Source organism: Myotis davidii, unplaced genomic scaffold, assembly GCF_000327345.1.
Source record: "Myotis davidii unplaced genomic scaffold, ASM32734v1 scaffold651, whole genome shotgun sequence".
NCBI lineage: Eukaryota > Metazoa > Chordata > Mammalia > Chiroptera > Vespertilionidae > Myotis > Myotis davidii.
In genome coordinates, this window is record NW_006283994.1 from 1628271 (window position 1) to 1648708 (window position 20438).

General features: G+C 45.1%; 1 protein-coding gene across 2 annotated transcripts in view; it reads right to left on the reverse strand.

Moving 5' to 3' along the window:
- Positions 1-19978, reverse strand: part of FUBP3 (far upstream element (FUSE) binding protein 3) — a 55060-nt gene extending 35082 nt beyond the window's left edge. For both annotated transcript variants that reach the window (XM_006754192.2, XM_006754191.2), the window contains exons 1-2: positions 19811-19978; positions 7067-7172 (exon numbers count right to left, since the gene is read on the reverse strand). In XM_006754192.2, coding sequence (XP_006754255.1) covers positions 7067-7172; positions 19811-19894 — 190 coding nt within the window. In that variant the 5' untranslated portion in view covers positions 19895-19978. The remainder of the gene's footprint in view (positions 1-7066; positions 7173-19810) is intronic.
- Between the last annotated feature and the right edge of the window lie 460 nt (positions 19979-20438).

Sequence of the window (20438 nt, forward strand, 5' to 3'; positions counted from 1 at the left end):
GCACTTAGTGAAGGGGTTTTATTCCCTCCCTAACTTCAGGGGAAAATCTCTACCTGGGGAAACAACCTTTCTCGGAGAGGTGACCTTGGTTAAAATACATAGTGCCAAGAAGGTGAGCAAATATATTAAGAACAGTATGCCATATATGCCAGGTCCCTTGAAACAGCAAGGATGGACCGGCTCCCGGCAAGTTTCCGTCTGGCTCTTTCTCCCTGCAGCATCCATCATTACCCTCCATGAGGGAAAATGCCAACATCTCTGAGATTCATTTTTCTCTCTTTCCAAAGCAGAGACTCTGGTACTTGCAGGCTCCTGCCTGAGTGGTGTGGGCTACAGGCAGTTTGGGTGCCCCTTGCCCACTGGCAGCAAGAACTTTGGCTCTTACTGCTGCCCTCTTAGAAAGTCTGGAATTTTAGAAATCGTTCTTCCTCACTCTCTGTCTTTGCCCTATGCCACAAGTGCTGGAAAAAAAAAAATAAAAAAACACCACTCGGAAAGGGCCACAGAAACCTTCTATTCCAGGTGGGTGGAGGCCAGGTTAGTGGGGCGCCTCGAGTAGGAATTCCGAGTCCCAGCCACAAGATGAGGACCCTGCGGCCGTGAGAGGTGAAATGGTCACCTAAGGCCCACAGCTAATTAAGTAGCAGAGCTGGGATTAGAACTCAGCTGTCGCACCTCCCAGATTTCTGATCAGGATTAAAGTAAGTCTGCAGGAGCAAGCCCCCAGCGACTTCTTAAGGCACATCACTGGAAGCCAGTGGTGGTAAAAGGAAATTCTGGACTAGATTATCCAGGGGTCCTGGCTTGCCTGGGTGGCTACATGAATATAGCCTTGGAGTAGATGAAGAGTTTGAAAACGGATAACTGAGGAATGAGTATGGAGATGCATTTATCCGAGGAAACAACGTGTTGTAACACAGAAGAAGAGAAAGTGACAGCATCAAGAGTACAGTACTTCTGCCCTAACTCAGCGGTTCTCAACCTGTGGGTCACGACCCCTTTGGCGGTCAAATGACCCTTTCACAGGGGTCGCCTAAGACCATCCCGTGTATCAGATATTTACATTACGATTCATAACAGTAGTAACATTACAGTTATGAAGTAGCAACGAAAATAATTTTATGGTTGGGGGTCACCACAACATGAGGAACTGTATTTAAAGGGCCAGAAGGTTGAGAACCACTGCCCTAACTGGTTTGGCTCAGTGGATAGAGCGTTGGCCTGCAGACTGAAGGGTCCCAGGTTCGATTCCAGTCAAAGGCATGTACCTTGGTTATGGGCACATCCCTAGTAGGGGGTGTGTAGGAGGCAGCTGATCAATGTTTCTAATTCTCTATCCCTCTCCCTTCCTCTCTGTAAAAACGCAATAAAATATATTTAAAAAAAACCAACAAAACAGAGTATAGTACTTTTCATCCGTGGATACATTTTTTATGAGACCTTTTTGTTTTTTAAATGTAATTTGTCATTTCATAATAGTTGGTGATTTCTCACTGACATGTAAGATAAATATATGAAACTCTGGATTTAATTGTAAAGAATCTTTCATTTGCCCTGCTGGTGTGGATCAGTAGTTGAGCATCAACCTATGAACCAAGAGGTCACGGTTTGATTCCTGGTCAGGGCACATGCCCAGGTTGCGGGCTCCATCCCCAGTAGGGGGTGTGCATGAGGCAACTGATCAATGATTCTCTATCATTGATGTTTCTCTCTCTCTTCTTCTCTGAAATAAATAAAAAATACTCTTTTTAAAAAAAAAACATTTTTCATCTAAATGTTTCAGTCATTTTCTTTTTACCTCTATGTCAATGTGCAGAATTTTTTTTAAAAGTATTCTTTTTTATTGACTTCAGAGAGGGAGAGGGAGAGATAGAAACATCAATGAGAGAGAATCATTGATCGGCTGCCTCCTGCATGCTCCCCACTGGGGATTGAGCCCGCAACCTGGGCATGTGCCCTTGATGGGAATTGAACCTGGGACCCTTCAGTCCACAGGCTGACACTCTATCCGCTGAGCCAGACAGCTAGGGCTCTATGGGTTTTAAATGCTGGCAGGTTCTTTGTCTGTTCATGCTACTTTCTAATTGGGCCCTTCTCCAGCTGGTATCAGTTTCAACGACAGGCTAGGGCCGTGGTCGGCAAACCGCAGCTCGTGAGCCACATGCGGCTCTTTGGCCCCTTGAGTGGGGCTCTTCCACAAAATCCCACGTGCGGGCGCGCACGTACAGTGCAACTGAAACTTCGTGGCCCATGCGCAGATGTCGGTATTTTGTGGAAGAGCCGGTATTTTGTGGAAGAGCCACACTCAAGGGGCCAAAGAGCCACATGTGGCTCGCAAGCCGCAGTTTGCCGAGCTGCAGTTTGCCTACCATTGGGCTAGGGCAAAATGGATTTTTTAAAAAGAAAAAAAAATTCTATTCCAATTTTCCTGTAAATACTTTGATAAGTACACCCAAAAATTCTTCTTCCGTCACCCACAGAAACATCATGGAGATAGGAGCAGAAGGTGTGGGACTACTAAAAAGGTACTTTCACCCATCTCAGAGAGAAGCCTTTGGCAGAAAAGGCAGGCACGTTTCAAAGTTGCGTGTGCACGCTCCCCGCCCCAGCAATGGCAGAACAGTGCTGCCTTCACCGAAGTTCTGATTGGGTGTTGCATTTTACAGAGAGGGCAGGGACAGTGAGGTTTGTGTGATTCAAGTAAAATGCTCAAGAGGCCATAATTACCTCAGACTCTCCCGGGGTAGAAACCTGGAGAAGATGCTCCCACTGCCCCTAGAAAGACGGAGGGGACGATGAGAAGAGGGGCTGTGCCATCTGTCAGCCAGCTCTGGGCTAAACATTAGAAATCACTCGTTTTCTCAGCAAGGCAGTTAGACAGAGGAACCTGAGACAGGGAGACTTGCTTAAGGAAATCGGGTGGGGGGAACCCTCCGCACACCTCTCTGACTGCAGATTAAGAAAGAGTCAGAGTTAATCATTTGACAAGGCTGGTTTGAGATCAGAGGTTGGCAAACTGAGCCTGAGGGCCAGCTGCCATTTCTGTAAACAAGTAGGTCCTGGAGCTCAGCCACCGCATTTGTTTACGTGTGCCCAGGGCTGCTTCCAGGCTCACGGCAGGGCTGAGCAGGTGGGGCAGAGGCCAGGTCCTGATTTAGATTAAACTGAAATTCACAGTTTTACAACACTTCGCTAATGCTGTTCTCCTACATGTGGAGCTTACTTTTCAGAAAATTTTCTAAATGCAAATCACAGGAGACAAAGGAGAATTAAGCACTGAGCATCTATTCCCTCCCGCTGTAAGGCAGGCTAGAAACAGAGAATGCCTCTACGGTGAGTGAGGGCAGGTAGGGTCTGGCCGGAGAGGGATGCCTGGGATCTGCAGAATAAAGCAGGAGAGGACGTGTACCCTACGGGACAAATGAACCTTAGAAGTTCAGAGCAGAATGAGAGGACTGGTGAGGGGACTGTAGGAAAAAGGGAGGAAGAGAGGGAAAGGAGGAAGGAAGGAGAACAGGAGACAAGAGAAGATAAAGAGGCTGGGTGGCACCTGAGCCAGGCACTGAAGCAAGTCAGAAGATGAGGATGAGGACAGGCTGCTAGGAGGAAGCCTTACCTGCCAATTTTGAGACCAATGGGCTGAGTAGGAATCAGCCAGGTAAGAGCTGGGATGGAGGACATGTTTCTGGGAGAGCAAAGTGAACAGATGATTAGGCTGTGAATGGGGGAGAGACAGAAGGGCAGGGAGGTGACGGCCAGGTTAGGCTGGACCTCCCTGGTACTAGAACCTGCCCCAGGCCTCACAGGAGAGGCAGCAACTGGTCAGACTGGCTCCAGTAGTGGCAAGAAGAAAGGACTGGACGGAAAGGGTGCCACGCCCGACACCAGCAGGGAGATTCCCGAATTGGAGATTCTACACCTCAAAGACTGTTAGAAAGCGTGGGTGCCAAGACTGAAGATGCTACCAATTAAAGTTATGTGACCCCAGGCTGGAGGGCAGGGCGCCAAGAAAGGCTCTGAAGGCTGAGCTCTAAACTCTGCCTGCTGGGTTCCAGGCGGCTGCTGACCGGCAGTCTCACGGGCGGCTCAAACTGCAGGAACACCACTCACGCCAATCCCATCTGCACCAGGAATAGACCTGTCCCTGGCTTTCTTGCCTAGCACGTGTTCTAATCCTCCTATTCATACACCTGTCTGTATACCTCAGTGTCCTGAATAAACGCTGGGTTAAGGTTCTTTGTGGTCAACTTCAAAGCTGAAATACTTTCAAATAGACCTAAGTAAGACCTCCAAAAACGTCTAGCGGACTGAACTTTAACCTCCTGAAGGTTAAAGAACTCCAACTCACAGGAAAGTTAGAAAGTTCACATTGCTAAAAGTGTTCTGGTGAACTTCTGTCAAAAAAAACCCCTAGGCCAAACCAAACAAAACACTGCAAGCCTTTGGAAATCTTTATTGCAAAGAAAAAGCGATGGAATTCCTGCTTGTTGTTTGTCTCTGCTTTTCTAACCTTTCATCTCACAAACAGCAAGACTGTGCCCCCTAGAAAGCTGTGGGGCAAACACAAACACTTTCCTTGACAGGATCTGTTTATTCACATATTCATTCAGGAGAACAGAACTGGCCCAGTGACCTATCCCCATCAGAAGACAGCTGACAACAGAGGCTGAGGCAGGCCCCATTGCCCAAGGTTCTCACTAAGATCAACAGCAAATCTCAAACTCTATATGTGGGGACCAACGTGGAGGAAAACAATTCCCGTGATTCTGTTATTGAAACGGTGCTCACAAGAAGAGGACTGACTTCATCAAACTGTAATGCAGAATGCTAAGAGCCGGAGGGACATTTCTTGTTCTCCGAATACATCTGTTGTGTAAGACACAGGCATCCAGAGGGGCCAGAGGCCGGACATAGTGCCAAAGGGTTCTCTCTCGGTTCTTTCCTACTATAAAGATTGCTTACTATTTAGAAGAAGGAAAGAGAGAAATTGTGTTCATTTTCTGATTACAAGGATTTAGTCCCCAAAAGGCAGACATGCAAAAAATCATGGTACTCAAAAGGGAGGTGAGGGAGCTGGGTGGAGGAGGGCAAAGGGGAGAAAATGAAGGTCCTCTGTAAAAGGGTCAATAACCACAAAATGTGAAAATAAACAATATGATAATGAACTGAACTTACTAACTACAGCTGCTTGCTTCCTAGGTCTCAGAACCTTTTGCTAATGTCTTTCAAATGGGTATCAAAGGATAAATGGGAGAAAAATGTCTGTGAAATGCCAATGGTTACATTTGCAAACATCTGGGTGTTCCCATGCAAAGAACACAGTGAATACTTGTCACTGGGTGCAGTTTCCACTGCAACTCGACTCTACACAGTGGGTGAAAACAAGGCCGAGAGTTGTGAAATGTATTGATCTTAGTTTCTGGAAATGGTGAGCCAGGGAGGCTCTGTCCATTAACAAGATACGTGTTCAGTGCCAGACAACTTAGTTCTACTTTCCTATTGATGTCTCACAGGAGAAACAGAAGCATAATTGCCCTAAAAAGGTAAAAAGCTTTTTGCTAAGGCAAAATGCAGATAATGCCATTAGTCATATTTGGTCTAAGAAATCACTAACACCAGTCAAATAAAAGAAGATCATGGGGTACTATTTGGAAGCAGCAGTTTAAATGGTCACTGTGGTTCCAATGGCCTGGAGTAGACTTTTTATGTGTGTGTGACCATAAACATAAACCGCTGTTTTTAACAGAGAACTTTTACACCCAAATGTTATCCCCTTAAAATCTTCACAATTAGTGTGAATCTATACAATTATCCCAAAAAGGTTCCCACATCCTATATAATAAAAGCCCAGTGACCATAACGGCACAAGAACCAGAAAGACTGCTCGACCAGTCGCTATGAGGTGCACTGACCACCTCTCGGTCCCTCCCCACCCAGCCCGCAGGCTCCGATCACAGGATGGCGAACGGGGAACCAGGGTGGGTGGCGGCGGAGTGGGACTAGGGACTGGTGAGCGAGCGGAAGATGGCCCTGACCACAGGCTAGGCCTAGGGACCCTACCTGCGCACAATTTTGTAAGCTGGGCCTCTAGTCTAAAAAATAATGGCGATCTCCGTTTTTAGAATCCCAAGGAGACCAGAGAAAAATCAATCACTCAATCAAGCCAAATTACATTTCTCCTATGTATATAAAAACATGCATTTTTTTAGAAAAAGGGATTACATAATACATACTGTTGCACACCTTGATTTTTTTCACTTAATGTATCATAGAAATATGTACACGCATACATGGTTGGATGCATATGCAAACTGACAGGGCAGAAGGAGAAGACACTGGCCCACCACTATGTGAACATTCATGTACCATCTAGTATATTTCACAATCCCTGTTATAGGCCTACTTTATGGAAGACCAAATCAGATAAAGGAAGGCCAAGTTCTCTACAGAAACACATTTGGTATATTCTCTGCCAGGGTCCTGGTGATAGGCACTGCTAATTGGTTTCAAATTTTGGGGGATGGAGTGGAGTTGAATATATAAACCAACCAGCAAAATAACAAATGAATGAATGAATGAAAGAAAAATAAATGTTTCTAGAAAGAACTTGTCATAAATGGGAATGATGAAAAACCAGCAGAACAGAGAAAGGTCATTTCCCTCCCTCCTTTCCTTTCCTTAAGGTCAAGATACAGCCACGGCTTCCTCAAAGCTATGCACCAAAACTTAGCTTTATTTTGGAGGAAAGTGGAAACTTCAATTCTTACATGTGTACTGGAGGAACGGAGGGCTGAATCCAGCAAAACTATCAAATCTGTCAAATTACTTCCAAGCTGATGATCAAAGGCCAAGTCTTTCCCTGAGAGCAGCTGAAAAGATTCCTGTATTATCAAGGCAAATAAGAACTCAAATGCTGGAGAATTGCTGAGAAAAATCATCCTAAATACGTCCTCAGCCATTCTGCTTGCTTCAGAGTGGTGCTGGAGAGAGCTGTTAAGGAAATGGCTGCACAAACTGCACTGACAGGTTCACTACCACCTGAAAGGCAAAGATACCGACAACTTACCTCCATCATCCAGGGGCCGTTTTTGTACTCCATATCCATACACAGAGGGGTCCACTAGAGGTGTGGAATTATTCAAGTGAGGAATTGAATCAATTTTAGCAGCAATCTACAGAAGAAGCAGATTTAAATATTCAGGAACAAATCACGGCTCTATTCGAGGGAGAAAGACGAGTCCTCTTTAGAGGGCTGTTTTTTCACTGTCTCTACCCGCCCCCGCCCCAACCTACATTAATGTAAGGCAATGTCATGGTAGTATAAACACTTTTCACTGTTAGCTGAGTTTTCTTTTGGTCTTAATAGTAACGTGTCTCTAGAAATAAAATAGTACCAAAAATGTGTCTTTTACAAGCAATTAGTATTTCTAAGCCATCACTTAAAATAGAGGCATACTGCATTTGAAGGAAAAAAGCAGGCCAAAAATAAGAAAAACTTTGCTCAAAAGGTTTTATCACAGGATTCCTTTAAGAAATGAATTCCCCAACAATACTTAAAAGGCCATGTTTGCTCAACTGACAACGCTTTAGGAATATATCCATCCTATTAACTGTAACATCTACAAAAGTGATGATGCAATCTACAGATATAAGGCAATAAGCTGCTCCTCGTTGGAAGTGTCCGGACAGCAGGGGGATGATTGTCCAGGCTATGATAAGATTCCTGCACTTGAGAAAGTAAGATAATATCTGAGATCTGTTTCAACTTTTAACGTTTTATTTATCATCAGTTAAAGAACAGAACATAGCTATTAAAACATTTCCCCCAAAAACAAATGCTACATAGACTCCTTACTTATTTACTTTGTTCTCATTAGGAAATTACTGTGATCTTCACAATAAATCAACTCTTTGATTTAATCAAAGGAATGTCTATAGCAGTTGCTCTTGATGTTACTCCCTGAATTAAGCCTAGCACACCTGTCTCAGAGAGCAAAGTCTTTAGTGGAAATTCTGAACTTGTCCCAATGTGCCCAGAAGTGTGAGACTTTCCAGGACCAACATAAAGATAAATTACCTTAATCAAACAACTAAAGACAATCACGAAAACCCCAGGCAAGACTTAAATGTCCTGGAGTTAGGGCCTGTCCCTCCCATTTACTGGTTCTGTGATATTGGGCAAGTCCGTTTCTTCTCTGCTTAAGATCCTCTGGGTATAATACCATCCACTTCATAGTTTTTGAAAAGATAACAACATACTCTGAACACAAAAGAGCTTTGTACACTGAAAAGCACTTCACAAATACCAGGGCTGTAAAACAAGGCAAATCACCCAACAAATGGTGATGGCCTACTATGTGCTAGGCTGTTCCAGGCACCAGCGTTCCTGTGGCGAACGAGAATAACCAAGCCCCTGTCCCCTGGAGTCAGCAGTCGGTGGGGAGTCACAGGTACATAATGAACGGAGCATTTCAGGGGCAATAAGCATGCTGCCAATAAAAGACAATGAATGACATACAGAGTGCTTGGGAGAGCTACTTTATACAGGGCGATCAGGGCAGGACACTAGGAGGTGACGTGTAACCTGAGACCTAAAGGAGGAGTAGCAGCTGGCTACACAAAAATCTGAGGAAGAGCTATCCAGGAAGAAGAAACAGCTTATACAAAGGCCTGAGGCAGGAGCAAGTTTGGTAGGTATAAGCCTAAAAGAAAGAAGTGAATGTCGCTCGAGTAGAAGGAATTAGATGTGTTCTAAGAAGTGGGCAAGAGCCGGCTCACACAGGGCTTTACTGATCCTGGTAAGGGGCTTGGATTTTATAGGAAGGGTGATCAGAAGCAACTACAAGGCTTTCTAGGGGAAGTAATGTGCTAATTTGTTTTTAAAAGATCCTCTTGGCCAAGACAAATAGATTCTAAGTGGACAAGAATAGGAACACCATTAGGTGTTCTAATAGGAGGTATTCTAAACCAGGGCAAACTATGGTTGGTGAGCCACCTGCTTTTGTAGGAAAGCTTTATTAGAACAGAGCTACACCCATTTGTTATCGGTACGGAGTTGCAGAGACCGTATAGTGTGCAAAGCCATACTATCTGGACCTTTAAAGAAAACGTTTGACAATCTCAAATACTAAAGATAGACAGCCGATAGAAACTCCACCTCCTATACCCAAGCCAGCCTCTACGGGCAAGTGGCCATTTGCCCTTAAACAAAAGGCCATATACATCCTGCCTAACAGCATTCTATCATCTACTTGCCAGCTTGCTCCCTTATTTGCTTTGGATAAGCTTGCAGAGGTTGGCTACTTAAGATGCAAAAGTTACCTGTAAGGACTCAGCTGGTAAAGCAGGTGGGTTAAAAGGTGAGAACACGCAAGAGCTTGTGTCCACAGAGACCCTCTCGTCGGCCACAATAAACTGGCTAATGTAAGGGTTTTCAAAATTGGCCTAGTTGCCCTAGCTGGTTTGGCTCAGTGGATAGAGCCTTGGTCTGCGGACTGAAGGGTCCCAGGTTCGACTCCTGCCAAGGGCATGTGCTTGGGTTGCAGGCTCAATCCCCAGCAGGGGGCGTGCAGGAGGCAGCCAATCAATGATTCTGTCATCATTGATGTTTCTATCTCTCCCCCTCCCTTCCTCTCTGAAATAATAAAAATGTATGAAAAAAAAGACTGCTCTAGTTGTTTTTTAAAAGACCGACCAAAACATTCTCAGAAGACATGATTACCCAAAACACAAAAGAAAAGGGTATGACTACCAGTGGAGTCCCTCAACAGTGTGCATGTGACCTCACTCTCAAAGGCGGGGCCTCAAAATGTGCACTCTACCCGTCAGGCACTCTCCCTGCTCCCTTCTGCTGAAACCTCATCTTCCAAATCTTTTTCCTTCCTGCCAAACTAGCTAAATGCTATTCCTGAGTCCTCGGCCTTCCTTATTTTCCTCCCACAGCCAATATGGTAAACGTGTTACAATAGTTTCCTGTTCCTAATATTGATTATATCAGTAAGTGTTCTTCCAAATTTGTGACTGAGACTTTCAAATGTTTTTTTAATCCACTATTTTATTTTTTTTAATTTAATTTTTTTAGAGAGAGGGGGAGAAGGAGGGACGGAGGGACAGAGAGAGGGAGGGAAGGAGGGAGAGACAGACATTGATTTGTTGTTCCACTTATCTGTGCATTCACTGGTTGATTTTGCATGTGCCCTGACCAGGGATTGAACCTGCAACCTTGGCCTGTTGGTACAACGCTCTAACCTACTGAACTATCTGGCCAGGCCAGACTTGTTCTTAAGTCATGTTTGCTTCAGGCATCTATAACTAGGGAAATTTGTAATAATGGTTAAGAGGTGTAGCTCTGAAGTCAATAGACTGCATTTAAACTTTGGCTAAACAAATGTTAGATACAAGTTTAACATTAAAATATACAATTGCATCACAATTTACATTGATATTTCATTGTATATTACAATATACCATAAAATTCAACGTGTTCGTTTCTTCATATAAATGTAACTTTATTCTAGGAAATATGAAATATCTACTAAAATAACCAGTTGAAATGTAATGAGTGCTCACTATGCGCTAGGTACTCTAGGAGCATTTTAAACATGCTATCTCATTTATTCCTCACAATGATTCTCTAGGAGGTTGGTGTTATTTCCATTTTTTTAAAAAAATATATTTTAATTGATTTCAGAGAGGAAGGGAGAGAAAGAGAGAGATAGAAACATCAATGATGAGACGGAATCATTGATTGGCTGCCTCCTGCACATTGGACTGAGCCTGCAACCCAGGCATGTGCCCCTGACGGGAGTTGAACCTGGGACCCTTTGGTCCGCAGGTGGACGCTCTATCTACTGAGCCAAACAGTCTAGGGCAGCGATTCTCAACCTGTGGGTTGCAACCCCTTTGGGGGTCGAACGACCCTTTCACAGGGGTCCCCTAAGACCATCGGAAAACACATATATAATTACATATTGTTTTTGTGATTAATCACTATGCTTTAATGATGTTCAATTTGTAACAATGAAAATACATCCTGCATATCAGGTATTTACATTACGATTCATAACAGTAGTAAAGTTACAGTTATGAAGTAGCAACGAAAATAATTTTATATTTGGGGGTCACCACAACATGAGGAACTGTGTTAAAGGGTCGCCGCATTAGGAAGGTTGAGAACCACTGGTCTAGGGCATTATTTCCACTTTTAAGATAAAGAAAAGTGAGGTTCAGAGAAGCTGAGTGACCTGTCAAAAATCATGCATCTTGTAAGTAGCAGAAATGGATTTAAGCCCAGGCATGCCTGACTCGAGTCTGTAACCACAGCACTAAGCTACCTCTCTTTCCTCCACCTAATATTTTCTTAAACATATTTCACTTCTCAAGGACTTAAACCTGTGGTTCACAGTACACAGACTTCAAGCAATTCCTCACATCACAACTGATCATTCTGAACAGCAGGTGCTAGGGAAAGTAGGGTACATTCTCAGTTAATGGCATGGGCCAGAAAACAAGCCACCGAAGCCAGAATATTCCTACAAAACCAAGGCCACTTCAGTTCTTATCTGAAAGCATGACCTTGAGGGGACTCTGCTACCGATTTTCTACCACTTCCATTACTTTTCCTGCTTTGGAGGGTAGGTGGGGAAGAGAACGGGTTATCTCACCACCTGCGCTCTTTTAAGCACAGAAAAAGATGAAATATAAACGTGATAGACTTAATTTAACCTCCAGTGCTGGTAGCCAGCGAAAATACGGAGGAAGGGAGCACTGGCCCAGGAGTCAGTCAAGAGTTAGGTTTTCCAGCCAGATCTTCCAGTGTATGACCCTGGGCAAGACCCTCAATGGCCTTGCTCCTCGGTGTACACACCTGTGAAATGCAGGGACGAACTAAACCAGTGTGTTCCACAGAGGCGTACACAGGTGATTTTGAAAGGTGCATGGATGAATATATATATGTTTTACAGCTACCTTCAATACATGGCAAAGTTTTTCATTTATGACAATGATTTAGCTTCCTTTTTGAAAAATATTTCAAACAAATCCAAATTTTAAAATATTAGCAGAATATTGAAGGTTCACTGCTAAGGCAAAAATCACAAAGATAGGACACAAATTACTGAAGTTCACAAACATGACAATTAATTATTCCCAGTGCACACCTTTAGAACTAAATTTCTCTGTTGACAGGTTTTGTAATCAAAGCTCATCCTATAAACCCAAATAGGAAGCTGTGACTGTGTCCACAACTGTACACTGATTAGAACTTTATATTAAATGGAAACGGGCAAAGCCATCGAGCACCACCAAGTCTTCCACATACGATGTCCATGCTATCAATATAGCTACTGATGATTTTCAGGGATCCAACAAGTAGAGGTGGAAGCTCACACCACCCAGGGAGCAGGAACCCAACTTACCCCCCTGAAACCCCTTTTCTACAGTTCCCCAGAGTGGCCTTGCTCGGGACCTGGAGAATGCACGGGCTGGACTGAGAGTCTCTGCTCCCCACGGCCGAGCCGGGGGCTAAGAGAAGTTCAGAGGGCAGGGGCTGGAGTCAGTGCACAGGGGCAAGTCCTAGTTCTGCATCCCACTACCTGGTGGGTCACAGTGAAGACAGCACTATATCGAATTTACTGCACTAAAAGCCTGCTGTTGCCCTCATTTAATCTTCACAGTGACCTTATAAAGTAGCTACTATTCTCATTACTGTGGGGTTTGGGGCCTGCCTGGAATTGTATCCATGGGGATAACAGGGTAACAATGTAGAACAATGCCAGGCACGTGGTAAGGAACAAGACCGTTTGCTATTTTAACCTTTAATTGAAGAATAATGCTCCAGAAAACTACACGGATACGTTTATAGCTCACTGAATTTTCACTAATGAAAATGCCTGTGCAACTAGCATCCAGGTCAAGAAACAGAACATCACCAGGGCCCCCCCAGAAGCCTGCCTCAGGCCCCCTTAGTCACTACACAACCCTACCTCCCCTAAGGGTAACCTCCTAACTTCTATTAGCTATTTTAAAAAATTATTACTAACATCAATGATCTCCATTTTACACATAAGGAAACTTAGGCTTAAAGAAGGTAGATAACTTGTCCAGTGACTAAGCTAGTAAGTGGCATAACCAGAACTTGAGTTCATATAGTCTGAAGCCAAGCTCTTAATAACCACTTCACTACTTTACCACCTGGGAATTTTGTGACTATCAAATGAGAGAACATCTATGAAAGTTGTGCCTCGCACCGAGCATAACACAAGCTCAACAAATGGTAGCAGAAGTGTTGGCAGCAATGGGGCCCCGGCTGGTCCTGCCCTATTTACTGGCATTGCCAAAACAAGGAATTCTATATACCAATCAAGTAAAATATCAGCTCTTCTTAGTGCCTTTTCCTGACAACTTCGTGCTGCCCACATTTGGGGAGAATTAAATACCCCCTTATCTGTGATTGCAAAGCACTTGATAACCTAGCTCTAAATAGCAGAATCTCACTGAGAAAGTTACTGGTTCCACTGTCTCCTCACAAGGAACTCTCTGAAGAGTGGACCTTCTCAATCACCTCAGTAACCCTGGGACAAAGAGTCCTTCACTGGGAGCTCCAAGGCTCAGCTTGATAAATTCTTGAATTTATATACAAAACCAATACACATTTCTGAGGAGTTCAAACTTTTCAAGAGTCTTTAAAAGGTCCATGTTCTGCCCGGCCGATGTGGTTGATGGTTGCAACCCATGAATCAAGAGGCCACCGGTTCGATACCCGGTCAGGGCACAAGCCTGGGTTTTGGCCTGGATCCCCAGTGAGGGGAATACAGGAGGCAGCTGATCAATGTGTCTCTCTCATCAATGTTTCTACCCCTCTCCTTCTTAAAAAAAAAAAAAAATCATAAAAATATATCTTAAAAATTAAAAAGGTCCATGTTACCAAAGTAAAGAACAGCTTCCCTAATGCATGGCAAAATGCTTGGTTCTCATTAAACATTTGCTAAATTTGCCCTAGCTGGTTTGGCTCAGTGGATAGAGCCTTGGCTTGCGGATCAAAGGGTCCCAGGTTTGATTCCAGTCAAGGGCATATTATACCTTGGCTGCAGGCTCCTTCTCAGCCCAGGCCCTGGTCAGGGCTCACGCAGGAGACAACCAATCGATGTGTTTCTCTCACATCTATATTTCTCTCTGTCTTTCCCTCTTTCTTCCACTCTCCCTAAAAATCAATGGAAAAATATCCTTGGGTGAGGATTAACAAAAAACAAACAAAACATTTGCTAAATTTAAAGTGCACATGGAGAAACCCATCTGTAGGAAAAGTGCTAAGATGACCAGCTGAGGCTGCAAGCCGAAATACTGTTCCAGCTGTTCCCCCACCAAAGACCCTAACAATGGCATGTCCAGTAGCTCTCTCCCCTCCATTCCATCTAATTCCACCAGCATCCTTTCAATGCTTTCTTCAAAGACTGCTGATGTCTCACTGAAATGAAAACTATGCAACTACCTCTGCAAAGGAACCAAAATCCTTAGAATGCACAAGACATGGGTCCGAGAACAATGTATATATTATTTGTGTGCCTCTGAGAAAACTGCTGTTTCCCTTTGGCTTATTTTCAAATATAAAATGAGAGATATAACCCTTGTCCTGAATATCGCACCTGGTTGTTGTGAGAATTTAATCCACAGTAAGATAAAACCAGCTGCAAAGTTGTCTGATTTATCTTTGCCCTGTCCCAGCATCCAGCAAGCAGCCCTGGACTCAGCAGATACTCAAATAAATGGATATCTGAATCACATCACTACTTCCATTAACACCACTCAGTCTTGCAAGTGATTTGTTCTCATTTGGTATTAAGATAAAAGTGCCTCCAATAGAAATATTGGCTATTCTTTCCCAAGTGTCTTTACAACGAAACTCAAAATGCAAAACATTTTCAAGAGAGACAGTTCTTAAGGGTAAAAGGACTGCACAGAAAAGCTAGGGAGAGGAAAGTTTGAACAGACACCCAATACAATAAGTCCTCACTTAACGTCATACAAAGGTTCTTGGAACCGCAGGGAAATAACATATAAAGAAACTAATTTTACTGTGATAATTGACATAAGAGTAAAATTCCTATGACATCTCATCAACATTATAACAAAACAATATTGAACGAAAAGACCTTATTTGAGGACCTGCTGTATAACGTATTATAAAGCAAAAGAGCCAAAATAATACGACCAATTTTTTTTTTTTCAAATCCAGCTCATGGCCTTGAAGGGACCACTGAGATTATTTAGCTCAACATTTCCTAAGTTTGATCCACAGAATGGAATTTGGTTTTATGAAAAGAGGGTATGAAGTGATTTAACTTCAGGACATTTAGGCCTTCGTGCACATAAGCATATTAAAAGCTCTAAGAAGCCTTGTAGTAAAGAAGCCAATTCACCTTTATTTAACCCTGTATTCCCCATGGAAGACATAGTAACAGCCTGTAAAGCAAGTGTTGGGAAAGACTAACCTAGTCTAAGGTCACGCAGCTACTTGCAGGAGCCTTAGATTGCCCAACTCCCCTCCCAGTTTTTTCCATTATAAATTTCAAATAAAACCTAGAAATGATGGGCTCACAATTGAAAAAGGATAAGAAAAATAAAGGCTGTGGATAGGCACCCCAACGGGCAGTGTAAAACATGGGCAAAGTGGTGGGAATGAAGGCAACCGGAGTCAACGCGTGTGCAAAGGGCAGAGGCCCCAGTCCTGCCGAATACAGCACTGCCACTGCAAAGTGCGGGAGCAGTGCGGGAGCTAGGGATCTCCGTTTTTCATGTGAAGTCATTCTGGTTTCTGAGTGCTGGCACTGTGTGAGTCAAACAAGGCATGCCTGCAGGCCCACTGGGAGCCTTCCCGAGCCCGTGGGCCATGGGTTTAAGACTTCTGGTCCAGGTAAATCTGAATCTACAAATAATTGGGACTTCAGAGAGTCATCCCTTCCCCTCTGAAATCAATAAAAATATATACATTTAAAAAATATTTTAAAGATAGTCTCAGATGAAAATGAGAAAAGCCTTAGAGACACACATACTATTCACTTAGAGTCCACCTTTCAATACCAAACATGAGGTTCAGTGCTTGCATTAGTGTAGTGACCCAAAAGGACCTAGTCCCGTCGCCAATTCTTCAACAAGGGCTTGCTCTTTGCAGGGTACGCTGCTGGGTCCTATCAAAGACACAGAAGCAGCCCATAGATTTCCTGTAGACACTCGTTTTCTTCAAGTGTCGGAGGAAGCTAACACAAACGCACATGCAGGAGTAAGTCCCTAGTGAAATGACTTGAGATACTGAAGTGCTGAACATGTAAGAGATGGTCTCAGTGGAGTATAACGGAAACTGACTGAACAGGCAGCACACTTGACTTTGAGTCAGAAGCATCATACGTTAAGGCAGGGTGTCTCAGGGAGTACCCAACACCAACGAACAGAGGCTTTTCCTTGTAATGGTGGATGCACATTCCCTGAAGCAGATCTGGTGCTTGTGTACAGCACTCAGGCCAAATCACCTACTGCCCAGGCTCAGTGTGAGCCAGCAGCCCTGGGAGGCATTCTCTGGAGGCCCCTCACTAATCAATGTATTTTTTTTAAAGTGCTGGTAAAGAATAGGTTCTAATGTTACTCTCTATTGATTCTACAATGGCTTGATCACAATCATTTGGGTGCAGAATCAACATAATGCTCAAATCCCTGAGGCACCAATTACACTGTATTCATGTGGATAGAGTACTCTGGAGTTATGCAATACAGAGGCATTGACTGGGTCTAGATCAAAATAGAACCTTCAAGTCCTAAAAAGCATTAGCAGTTTGGCCAGATCCTTTCTTCTATTTACTAGTTGATGACCGGCAGACAGTTGGTGGAGCTTATGGAAGGCTGCTGGGAGTCTGTAATACACTGTGATTTCCCACTGTCTTGTTAACATGCAAATGTGCAGGCACTTGATGAGGATGCTCCTAAACCAGCAGTGGGCTTTCTGGAAAGATTTTATATGCTTAGAAAACAAGGTAAAACAGATTTTTATCTGCTCATCCATAATCTCCATGAGGTCCCCTTATAACCTAGAGCAGTGATGGCGAACCTTTTGAGCTTGGCGTGTCAGCATTTTGAAAAACCCTAACTTAACTCTGGTGCGTGTCACATATAGAAATTTTTTGATATTTGCAACCCTAGTAAAACAAAGACTTATATTTTTATATTTATTTTATATATTTAAATGCCATTTAACAAAGAAAAATCAACCAAAAAAATGAGTTCGCGTGTCACCTCTGATACACGTGTCATAGGTTCGCCATCACTGACCTAGACAGACAGGGTAGAGGTGCAGCGTAGCTATAGAACAGGATAACCTATTTTGGCTTTGAGTCCACACCCACCCTTATTAGGATCCTGCCCTCTCTAAACAAGTTGAAAAAATAGTACTTTATTTTTGCTAACCTGCCAATGACAGGAGAACTGAACATGATGGTTTTTTTAAATACCCAGCAGTATTCGATATTCATCTTTGGGACTGAATCAGATCATACTTCCACACTCGTGTACTTCCCTACAGAATGGCTGGATTATCCATTTGTGCCAAACGCTGAAGTATAACTGAAACTGACTGAGCATTCAGCACACTGGACTTTGAGTCAGAAACATCATACATTAAGTAAACAAAAGCACAAGGAGGCTTCTAGATGCTAGCAGGGAAGTTGAGTAGATTGGGTACTGAACCCTAAATACCCAGACTTAATAGAAACTGCAGGTTCAAATCCCAGCAGGATCAACTCATATGCTATTATCACCTTCTAGATAAACTGAGCACCACAGAGCTTCCTGCTCTCTGACAAACTGACGAGGGCCTTATAGACTGTTGCTGGTGTTTATGAGGACACATAAGAGGGGGAAAGCTTTGCCATCATTTAAATAAATACAGTTTTTACTCCCAGTTACTGCTGGGGGAAAATCGCTGCGTATACTACAGAGAAGTAGAACCACCATCATCCAGATGCCCAAGTAACATGAGATCCTTTCAGGTAAGTTTTACTATAAGCATACAATATTTTAGACTTCCAACATGCCATTCTCGCCCAATGTAAATCTATAAATAAATCTAAAATGACCCACAAACCTGTTTTTTTTTCTTTAGTTTTTATAGGCCATCAAATCCTTGAAGATAGTATCGACTCCAGCAGTTAATATTCAGACATAACACACTTACAGCAGTGTCTTCATTGGGCTTATTACTGCTCCCGTCAATGGTGCATTTCAGAGCTGAGAACATTTCCAATGAAGTTCCTCTGCTAGTAGTACAACCACTGCTCCAACAATCCACATTAGGTCAGCAGTAACAGAGTGTCTCCCTCCCTCCTGAGTAGGTTGTCCAAGAATATGAGCTCAACCACTAACTCAAGAGAAGCAGAAAGTGTTCTCAATGGTTCAAAATTCATTTTACGTTCAACTAGACAGGCCTTCTGCACACTGAAGATCTGAGCTCTTTAGGGTAGTGACTATAATTCTTCCTGGATACAGGAGGCCAACAAGGTGACTGTCACACATCAGCACTGAGTGAAAGCCATTACATATCAGTAGCCAGTGAGACACAAGGTTCAGGACCTTGTGCTGGAGTGGAGAGCATGTAACACACTGGCACCCAGAGAGGCGGGAGGGGAGCGGGAGGGCATGTTCATCCATTACAGCCACTGGTTGGCTCTGAAGTCTAGGTATGATGGGTACTCACTACTGTACTGGCTGGTGCCTAGGCAGTAAGTAACAGGTCATCAGATAAAATTTTAGGTGGAACCAATAGGTTTGGGAAGTTCTGGGATCCGACATAATGTCTACAGGAGCATCAGTATTAAAATGAAAAGTCAGTATCTGGGACACGGGGCAGGTTCCCTCCCCTGGAATACTGGAAAGAGATGTAAAGACTACATCTTCAAGCGACCGAGTGGATCTTCTAATACATTGAGTCCTGTGGCTTTCTGTTAGGCATCAAGCAGTAATTAGTTACAGCCCAACTCTTACAATGTCAGTCAGGATGCCTACAATTCCAGAGGAAGAGACGATGAACACAGCAGAAGTTCAGGCGTTAGCGCTACCTTGTAAGGTTTACCCACAACACAAGGATGTGTTCTGTTCGAAGTCCCACGCCCGAAGCCCCATATGGCAGGCCCGATATTCATTCTCCAGGGAAGCATGTAACCTCTTAAAATCAGTTTATTTAACTGACAAAATGCACCTCACTGTCAGATGCGCAAGTTTCTTTGCTGGAATGAGCCCACATCACCTTCTCCCGGAGAGTGGAGAAACTATGGCCCAGAAGGGATTTCTACCTCTTACGGACCACCCACGTCCACTTCACACTCTCCGTGCTTCCCTCTCCAAGGGGACCCTCCAAAGCAAAGTACCCCCGAGTTAGACAAAGTCCCAAGACGATGTTTTCCAAGTATAGAAGCTACTGGGCCTGAGACAGCCGCCTCCTGTCTATACCCGGGTCCTCACCGTGAGCTCCCCAATCGCGAGCCTCAGAACCCCGCGCTGGCAGCCCCGAAGGTCTAGCTCCCGTCCCACGCGATGGGGCAGGCGTCCGGGGCAGCCCCGTCCGAGACCCGCCCGACAGGCTGGGCCTGGGCCTCGCGGAGGCGCCTCATGCCCGGGCTCCTCGGGCTGCAGGAGCCCCAAGGAACCGCCAACCCCGACGGAGGCGTCAGCCGGGCTGCCTCCCGGCCCCAGGCCGACCCCCTCCTCCCAGCGGGCTCGGGCCGGCCCCGCCTCGGGCTCCCCTGCTCCCGCCAGCCGGCCGCGCGCCTACCTGCCGGACCCGGTGCAGGGCGTCCACGAAGCCCTCGGCCTTCATCCCCACCGGAGCGCTCTGCCCCTGCACCAGCTCCGCCATTACCGCCCCCGCCGCCGCTCTGCTCCCGGTCCGGCCTCCCCCTCCGCTTGGGGACCCGTAGCCGGAAAGGGAAAGCTGCCCCACTTCCGGCGGAAGGGAAGACGGGACACTCGACGCGAGAGAAGCCGCGTCGCGTCTGAGGGACCGGTCAGGCCACGTGACCGCGGTCCGGCCGGAAGTGGGGGGCGGGGCCTCGGGCGGGGGCGGGCCCCGCGCGCGGGGCCGCCGTCGGGTCTGGAAGGACAGGTCGCGGCCCCGCCCCCCAGGCGTGATGTGGTCCAGGTTGGTCCAGGATGCTAACGGGCTCTTGAGGCTCGGATGGGGCCCGAGGCGTCCGGCTGGCGGCCGCTTGAAAACTGAGAGAGGATGACGTGGCTCTCCCAAGACAGCCCCCAGCAGGGCCGGCTCACGAAGAGCCTGCCCCTGGCAGCCCTCCCGGGCGTGGCCATTGGTTTGGGAATATTGGGAACTGAGCGCTTTGAAATGGCACCGTGAGGACCCAAAGGGAGGCTGGAGGACAAAGGACCACAAATGTCAGTGCCCC